General features: G+C 42.5%; 1 protein-coding gene across 1 annotated transcript; it reads right to left on the reverse strand.

Moving 5' to 3' along the window:
• Window positions 1-1,088: 1,088 nt before the first annotated feature.
• prdm13 (PR domain containing 13) lies at window positions 1,089-7,804 on the reverse strand. Its single transcript, XM_018680239.2, has 4 exons — window positions 7,540-7,804; window positions 5,949-6,080; window positions 5,708-5,828; window positions 1,089-3,669 (listed from the first exon to the last, which is right to left on the reverse strand). Exons 1-4 carry the CDS (start codon window positions 7,705-7,707, stop codon window positions 2,180-2,182), a joined length of 1,911 nt encoding a protein of 636 aa, XP_018535755.1. The 5' UTR covers window positions 7,708-7,804; the 3' UTR covers window positions 1,089-2,179.
• Between the last annotated feature and the right edge of the window lie 2,091 nt (window positions 7,805-9,895).

Below are 9,895 nucleotides of genomic sequence, written 5' to 3' on the forward strand. Positions count from 1 at the left end.
CTAAGCAACGGGAGACTTGTGTGTTTCATAAAGATCATGTTTGCCTTACGTTTGGGTTTTGTCCCTTTTTGAATATATATCAATATGTCAGTAATGGAACTGTGCAGAAAGCACTCCGCCACATTTCTAATCCATGACTTGTATTTGACAGCAACAGTTATTAGTTACTTTAATTCAATTCAATTCAAATCAATTTTATTTATATAGCGCCGTATCACAACAACAGTCATCTCAAGGCACTTTTCATATAGAGCAGGTCTAGACCATACTCTTTAAAATAGGTATTTACAGAGAGAGACCCAACAAATCCCACAAGTCAGTTTTACACATACAAATATATGGTGAGCCCTACAAAACTGTTAAAATTCGAAACAGTTAAATGTTAATTGCACATTAATGCGTGAGTTTTGATGAATTAATAATATAATATGAAGTAACATTCACACGAGGTAGTATTTTGCACTGAACACGTTCACTGTTCAAAGTGTAAAAGTACAGTTTGCTATTAATACTTACATAGTATTAACTGAATAATTCTTCTATACCTCAGGCAAAAATCACCTCATAACATATTATTATTATTATTATTATTATTATTATTATTATTATTATTATTGAAAGGAGCAGAGGAAGAAAAGAAAAAGACATTGCTCTCTCTATTCTTACTGATCCTCACACGGTAACAGGCCCGACTCACTGAGCATTGCTGCGGGTTTATTACTGCGTCACAAATGAGGATTGTAGCGCTTTGTAAGAAAAAAAAATCTCTCCAATTTTTTTCGTTTTTTTTTTTTTTTTCTAAATTCACTCGTCCATCTGTATATAGTCTGTCCATTCTTGGGGCTGATTTTATCTCACACAGCGTGGACCATACGGTCTCAGTGACTTACGGGACAGTCTCACAGCAGATGCATTATATAAATAGTTGTAAAGTCGCAGGAAAACGAAATAACAAAACACAGAACTTAATAAATATTTGCGAGCAGATTCTATTTCACAAAAAAGACCCTAACCCCAAGAAAACCTCAAAACAACACTTCAGATTTTTAAAATAAATTTATTCAAAAACCAACAACTTAATAGACAGGAGTAAAATATTGTCTTCGCAGACAATATCACTTATAAACAAACGTATACAACACTTCTCCACTCAAATGTGAAATATCATACTTTACACGTCTTTACATAGCCTATAACTGCAATCAATACATTTTCTCTCTCTCTAGAAATAATTCCTTAAATTAACTGAGCGCTGCCGCTGCTGCTTCTTTTAGAGCAGCCCGCCTCCGCAAGAAAGTGCAAATTGAAGTACAGTGTGTTATTCAGTGAGGCGCAGGGAGTCAGAGATCCTCAGCGAGGGGACGAAATGAATAAGTTCGATTATAACGCAGCTGATTTGTTGAGAGGAAATGCCCATTGCTGTTTTTTTTTAAAGTGCAACTAACAGTTCAGAGGGGAACATGGGAATATTATTGTTTATTCACAATAAAAACAAACCAGAGGGGAATCATATAGATCATATCATCTCCCAGAATGTGTTCACATCCAGTCTGATGGAATGTAGTGCTTTTTTCTTTTTTCTTTTCTTTCTTTTTTTTCTTTTTTTTTTTTAGTGAAGTGGCTCTTTCAGGGGGAGACATATCACAAAAGACAGTTCTGGTACCTTTTTACACTGCAAAAACATATCTAACTTAAGAAGTCATTTAGTCTCATATTCAGCCTTGATTTCTTTTCCTAAAAAGCGACTGAAAATGTTTGTAACTGAGGTTGGATTGGATCATTGTTCTTGTTCATCTGCGGTTGTTTGGGTGGTTTTGTAAAAGTATCGCTGTTTGACAGATTTATAACAAGAGAACAATAATTTTGGTGATTTGCTTTTCAGATGAATGAAAATAAATGTCTACAACACCGCTTGAAGATTTTGAGCTTTTTTTCGTGAATTTGTCATCATGAAAAACCAAACAAAAACTTTTGGAGGCCATATGTCCCCTTCGAGTCAAAAAGTAATATTAACATTGCAAGTTTCTGGTAAATGTAGAGATGGTGCGTAGGTCAAGTGTCCTTGGGTCACTGTCTATAATGTAAAAATGCCAGACTTGATACAAGACTGAATGACAGGTTTTTGTTGTGTACACCATTTAAAGACAATGGGCAGTCTCTCTATGGGCATGAAAACGTCTCAGTCGTTATTTTTGCTGGACTCTTGGTCGCTCTGGTCGTCAGTGAAGCACACGTCTACATCACTGTCGTTGTCGCTCTTCTGCTCCGCGTCCTCGAACAGGCCGCCAGCTTTGTCGTCCAGTTTCTTGACGGTCTGTCCCGGGTGTCTGGATTTGACGTGCCTCTCCAGGTCCCGCCTCCGCACCAGCACCTTACCGCAGAAGTCGCACCTGTACGGGGTGTTCCCCTCGGCGTGAAGCCGGATGTGTTTGTTCAGGTTGCTGGGGTCTCCGAAGGGCCTGAAGCACACCTTGCACTTGAGCGGTTTGTAACCCGTGTGAGTCCTCATGTGGATTTTCAGGCCATATTTTCTGGAGTACAGCTTGCCACAGTACAGACACAGGTGTCCCTTTTTAGGTTTACCGGACCCGGCGTTACTGGGGGCCCCCGCGGGCATCGAGTCCAACCTCGTCCGGTTCTTCTCCGCGGCGATTTCGGACAACTGTTGCGTGTGCATGGCGATCTCCCGGTCGATGTTGGTGATGGAGCCCAGGTCTTGACTCAGTGAGGGCGCACCAAAGTAGGACATGGACTCTGGGTACTTGAGGAGGTTGCCGAAGTGGAATTTGAGCGGATAGTAAGGTGAGCTGTACAGAAGCTCCCCGTTATAGACGGTGAAGGGCATTAGTGGGATGTTACAGTCTCCTCCATAAGTCTTAACACCGTCAAAGTGAGGGAGAGAGAACCTTTCAAAATGGAGTCCAGGGGGCATTTGGGGGTAACGGGACGGGGACAGGCCGGAGTGCATCCGACTCTCTACGTGCTTAAAGGCCGAGGTCTCCTCCATGTGAGGCAGCAACGGGAAACCCCGGACCGCGTTTGTGCATGGCACCATTGAAGATGTGGCGTCCATAATTGCAGGTGCGCACTTTGGAGGATGGCTCCCTCCCCCGTTTAGAGTCTCGCCCACGTTGCGGATTGGTTTCATGTTCCCAATGAGTTTGCTGAATCCCAGACCGCTCAGCTTCCCGTTGGCGTCCTCTCTGGAGGCGTCCGCGCCGGGGACTTTGGAGACACCGGTCGGCTTGAAGGCAGAGCGCACGCCCGGGTGGAAGCCCATGCTGCTCAGGACAGAGGACGTTGCGCCCAGGCCGAGGAGCTGTCCCTGGTTTCTGGCTGTGGTGACGCTCATGTCGAGGGCCCTGTCCTGCTCCTCGGAGCTGCTCTTCTTCGACAGTCCCGCTTTGTTTAGAAACGACGAGGAGGACACCGCGCGCCTGCCAGAGTCTGAGATGGAGGAGTTACTGTGACCGCTCCTCGGAGAGGTGGAGTTGTTAGGGATGTCTCCAGACTTTGGTGACCTGCTGAACGTCTCGGTGCCTCTGACCTGCTCGCTGCTCACAAACCCCCGCCCGTTGCTCAGGGCGCAGTGGAAGTGCACGTGGGCCTTGAGTGTGTTCGGGTATTTGAATATTCTCCAGCAGTACCAGCAGATGTAACGCTCCTCACCTGTAGACACAACAGATGGATGCGGATCATTAGGTGACACAACACAGCGTGAAACGAGTCAATGCTGATGATGTGACGATTAACAGTAGATTCCCACGCGTAAAACGCCAGGCTCGTGCGTAAAATGAAAAGAACAGGTTTGGAAACCTGTAGAGACACGACCTGTGAGCGCCTGCACTGACAAATACCACCCCTCCTCTCCTAATTCCACCATAACCATACACATTATGCGCACATTCATTGAACAGAGAGTGATATAATAGAAAATACAGATTTTTTTTACAGCGCACTGTAAAATTTGTAACAGAACATGGCCATATTTCCACTGTAAAAGAGAAAGATTTTCATCAGTCATTGCCGCACTTCACCTGATATTTAAATTTAGGCCTAATGGATATGATCCGGTTTCTAAGATCTGATGCCAAATGGCAATAGACCCAGGGAGCCATCTAAATGACCCCCAGTCGAGCACTCAGAGGTTAATATAGATGTAATGATTTTGTAATCCTCATACGGCCCATTGTTTATGATCGCCATCAAAAGAGCAAACGCCCAGCCCAATCTGGCGCTCAGGAACCGACGCATTGAACGCGGGGACTTTCCCTCTCTGTGCTCTTTCCCGTGGAAGTGACAGCAGCTGTTGCTTGAAATCGCAAGTCTCCAGAAACAATGGCGCCGGCCCATCTGTTGACGCCTAATAATGGGAGCGAGCGTATGTCCAGGAGCGCACACGGTGTGTTGGGCCGGAGAATCAGGGCAATATACACCCCACATAAAAGTTAGCATTCATTAGGCCACAATACCTTAACGCACCCACCTAATTTACCGTGAAGCACTTGTTTTTGAATTTATTTGCTTTTGACTACATGAATATTAATGACGCGGTGGCATTTGTTAACCTCCGTCTCGAGGCTGAATCACCAGCCTCTTCTTCCACGGTCGCCCAGACACGTTCGTTTCTGCTTTTAATTGCTTTTTTATTCTGTGTTTCAAGCACCGTAATTACTTTAATACTTTTTTTTTCTTTCTCTTTGATATCACTTCAAGCTTTGCCGTTTTGCTTTTCCATTTTTTTCAGCCGGTAAAGAGACCATTCCAACTCCAAAAAAAAAAAAAAAAAAGAAAAAGAAAAAAGAAAAAGAAGAAGAAAGAATTCAAAATCATCACCTCTTGAAGGAATTTCCTGCAGCCTATCTGTTGTTAATAATCTTTTTTAAATAACGGATTAGATCCTGATGGTGTTTAGCAAAGATTAGACATTAATCCCCAAGCGCAAATTGCAAATCCCCAAATTATCACTACAACCCAAACAAATGGATTAAAAGTCCAAACACAGACCGAAGATAAAACCCAACCGAACAATCTGAAAAGGAAAAGTGATACATCGGTCGTAAATAATATTGAGATTAGGCCATAGAGTCTTATTACTCTTCATATGTTAGGCCCTGTGTTGTCACTCTAATATTTCTGAAACACGCTGTGCGCTGCTGACCACTGAAAAACAAACCACCTCTCCACATCTCTTCCAATTGAACTAATATATCTTTACGTTTAGTCTTTTTCTTCCAAAATAAAGTTTTTTTTCTTTGAATATTTCCTTCTCGTAATGCTACATTAAATAAACTAATAACTACCTAAAAAAGAAAGAAGAAAAAGAAAAAAAATGATGCCTGGAGAAAAAAGACTGAAAAAAAAACATCCAATTGATTTCCATATCAGAGCGACAAATACGGGACATCACGGGTATTGGCAGTCATTTAACTGTGCAGTGATGGAGCTCTCAACATGTCGATGACACAGTCAGACCTATCTGTAGCTGAGGGCATGCTCACAGCCTCTGTGGACACAGTTTTTAAATGGCCTATTGAATTATCATTATTATTACTATTATTATTATTATTATTACTATTATTCCATGTATTCCATGTGTTCTGCTTCCGCTCAGACATAATAATTCAGAGTGCGCATTATGATGGTCATAACTTGCCCAAGCAGCGTCTGGTTAAACTGGTTCGCCATTATTAACAGTATGATTTACCTTTCTCGTCGTGCGTGGGAGTGGCCGTGGTGGGGATGTCGTACCACTGTGCCAGAGCGTTGGAATACCAAACACTGAGCTCCTCTCCTGCAGGGATTTCTCTTAGCACACGGTAGAAAATCTTAGAAAGGGAAAGGGAAAAGTGGAGCAGAAAGGCCGATGTTAACTGGAGGGTCTAAAAAAAACTCCACCAGATTTGTGTGTGACTTGGTAAAAAAAAAATAATCTTTTTTAAATTCACCTGTCCGCCAGGTAAGTCCGATACAGCCTCCAGGTTTTGCTCTTGACTGTTCCTGGCGGCGCGGATGAATCCGATCCAGTCTGGTACGGGACAGCCCGACTCGTCCACAAACTCTCCCCGCACCAAGCGGATCTACAGGGGCCAGAAAATGAAACGCATAAGAACGAGCTTTGCAACTGACCGTACAGTAAGACAGGGAAACAGAAAAACAAAAACAACTACGTGATGAATTTAATTCCCATGTACAGGCCGAGTTAGAAACACATCTGGCCTGTTTAAAATGTGCAACTTTCTCCAGTTTTCTCTTCAAATTATACTCAATAATCCACCCGCTTAATGTTTTCATTCGTTTTTTTTCCTTCATATATATTTAATTCAACAAATTAAGCCTCAAATATTGACTTTCAGATGAAGTACCTGGAGGTGCCGCGCGGCCACGCATGACCACAGCGCGCTTAATGCGTCTTTATCCGCTCTGCTGATAATTTACTAAAGAGAATGACACACGGGCCTAATTGAGTTGATATGGGAAACGAATTTGAGGAGTGTCAGAGCGTTTCTAAACTGTTCAAGGACATTAAAGATCGAAGCGTGACATTTGACACAGAGATTGCACCTGATGATCGCCGGCAGCCCCGAGGCCACGCATTTAGACGCATCAATCACAACCGCTGACAGCCTCAACAATAACAGGGTGCGGTTATAGATGTGCTCAAAGCAGCAAATTGTTTACTACTGTTTATGTTAAAAAAAAAAAAAAGTGTGTGAAAGTTTTTTGAGAGTCAATTTTTTAAATCATTTCTGAAGACTTTTATTTTCTAATTCTTCTACTGTTAAAAAAAACACTACAGGCCGCTGTTAATCTAAATAAGTTCAGTGACTTCAGTGCAGTTTGCCTGATTTTATATTTTATCATTATTGTATCATTATTAATTTCATTATTGCAGTTATTTATCAGTATTTTTCATAGCCCCGGGCAGTGGGCTTCAGTGGCATCTTTCTGTGGCCGGATTACATTAAAATTAAACGGCTCATCGGGATAACAGGCCCGCCAGGCAGTGAAATGTGAGGCGGCTGAGGGCATGAAATCCCACACAGCAGACCCGGGTCGCCCATTAGGCCGGTTAAGTAGAAGCACAGACTGACAAGTCTGCCACTAATGGAGCTCAATTATTTCCAGCGTGACAGGCCAAACCAATTAATAACCGAAGGCCCGATGGAGTTTGACAGAGCAGCTTTAAAATCCAAATCCAGCCGGGCCAGGCTGGACATGCTCAGATTTAAAGGGGATTACAAAACAGTGTTTACATTTTGCTCATTAAAAATTAGAAAGGAATAAAAAATATTTTAAAAGTCACAACTTAATTTTCAATTAAGGGGAATTGAATCAGTTTGGAACAACTGCATTGGTGATAAGTAAACGTTTATTTTGAAATATCGCTATGCAGCTCTCACAGACACTCAGTGCCCCTGATTAACCCACTTAACCCACGCTACAAAATAAACAAAATAAAAATAAGAAAAAGTGTAAAATTTAAGCCATTTCTTAAAGGGTAAAAATATTTAAAAAGTTTCAGTGTTTTTAACTTACCTTCTTCTTGGGTCCAACTTCTTTACGATCCGACACGTACTTCCCCAGTTTGAAGATGCCCGGTACCGGTCCTATCCGGAGCCCGGCCGGGATGCTGCAGTCCGCAAACACACTGACGGTGGTGGACGCCCGGGTGGCTTGCATGGCGTGGGGTGAGATCAGAACCATGAAGACTGATGGAGACCGAGAGTATGAGAGTGCAGGGGAAGGAGGAAGAGGAGGAGGAAGAGAGAGAGAGAGAGAGAGAGGAGAGAGGATGAGGACCGGCCGATATCCGCCCTCAAAGTGACGCGGTGGCGTTATGCTCTCCGGCTTTTCTAGTGATGGTGCAAGCAAGGTAGCCCCCACCACCCCGACTCCACTCCCTCCGCACACACACACAGCCCCGATCTCTCCAACTCAGGATGCAAGTGTGTGTGTGTGTTGATGCAAGGGTGAGGGGGTGGGGGGGTGCAGAGAGGTGATGCTGTGCTATGCTAGGTAGTTTAAAGGGGGAGGACCTAGAAGTGTGTGTGTGTGTGTGTGTGAGTGTGAGAGAGTTGGGCTCTCCCAGCAGCTGTGAGGAGAGGGAAAACGGGCCGGCCTGGTCACATGGAGACTTTCCCTCACCCCGCCGCATAATGAATTGCTCCAAAACGGTCAAGAGACACAAAGGGCCAGGCGACCTTCCCATCCCCAAAATCCAATTTGTCAAGGGCAGAGAAAAGAGGGTGCAGAATCAAAGGTCCACAGCGACCATTAATCCTCAGCATGTGGCTTTGTCCTGCAGACAGTTCCGATATTTTAACTGACAAATCCACTGTATAATTTATCCATAAATCCTCACCCTTTTCCATTCTTTCCTTTCAGGCCAGGTTTTGGAAATCAGTGGCTACTTTAAATCTACTTGGCTGGCATTCTTTGGGTTTTATATACTTCAAAGCTTCTTTATTCTGCCTCCTCTTTTGTGTCCTTAGTTTAACAAAAGGAGCAGGAAAGTTTAGAGGACTTGTTAACTTCTATTGACTCTCGGCGTGTGCCGGGTTGAGATCAGGCAGGTACTGAAAAGGCAGAACCACCAGTAGAAAAAGGAGGAAAAAAATAACCAGCACCATCTTCCCAACGCTCACACACACAGACACACACACACACACTTGTGGTTTTCTTGTCTCGTTCTCCTCATTCAACACGGACTGCAAACGGAAAAGAAAAAAAAAACAGTTCAGAATCAGTTATATTATTTTATTAGATTTATATTGGCGGATCATTCCTGTGAACTCATCCAGTGAAAAAAGATTAATTTGAATTATTTTCTTGAAAGATTTTCGCCTAAACTGAATGACCAAGAAATCCAGCAATACTATAAAAACAGGACAAATTCATATGATCACATGTAGCAAATGTTCCACAGGAGTACTCTGTGTATGGAAATGACTAATTATGAAAATAAACATATAGAATATTTTTAGATTTCAGTGAACGTCACTGTAAATCCATTATCAAATCCCAGAAGTACACAATAGGAATACAATATTGAGATTCAATGATTGATTGACTAAATGACTTAAGTGTCTTGATTGATTGATTTTGCAATTTAAAAAATGTCCTATGAAAACCACGTATCTCCGAAGATTTTTATAAGTTGGGGGAAAAACAGCTTTGTTTCTGCTGTTTTATTTAGCGGTTCGTGTAATTTATTTAAAATAGTTTAATTCTTCAGGTGATTTGAAAAATTCTAAACTGTCAAATGTGGACATCATTGTTTTCACTGCACAGTGCACAAAATGCACAAAATAAAAGAACTCAAACGCAACATTCAAACTTTTTTGGAAATAACTCCAATGGTGAACTGGAGCCACATTCAGATGATCATACGTTTAATGTCATATAATATCATACAATGACAAAAGGATCCAGAAATAATGAATCCCCTCTGTGGTTGGCATACAGCATTCAACAGTATTAATGGTATGACTGAGGGGAGAGGGAGCCTCCAGCATGTGTCTCTGTGCAGCAGGTTGTTTAAAGTCATTGGAGGCTTTTGATGCTGCAGTGATGAGTCTGAACAGAGAAGAAGAACAAGAACCTGTGGGTGATCAATTCAGACCATGAACGTGTTAACCTTTGACCTGTCCGCTGTGAACTCAGAATCTCATGTGCACAACTGAAAAGTCCTGCAGGCTGCCTGCTGATTTATTATTATTATTATTATTATTATTATTATATAAAGAATAAACTAGACACTAATAAAACAACTTACAGCTGCATTAACTCTACATTTAAATGCTCTTCAGGTAATGTAACATCTCTCTCTCTCTCTCCCTCTCTCTCTGCTCCCCGCGCTCCTCCACAGTCGAAGTCAAAGAGCCTGAACGAC

The sequence above is a fragment of the Lates calcarifer genome, linkage group LG15 (assembly GCF_001640805.2).
Source record: "Lates calcarifer isolate ASB-BC8 linkage group LG15, TLL_Latcal_v3, whole genome shotgun sequence".
In the NCBI taxonomy this organism is placed as follows: domain Eukaryota; kingdom Metazoa; phylum Chordata; class Actinopteri; family Centropomidae; genus Lates; species Lates calcarifer.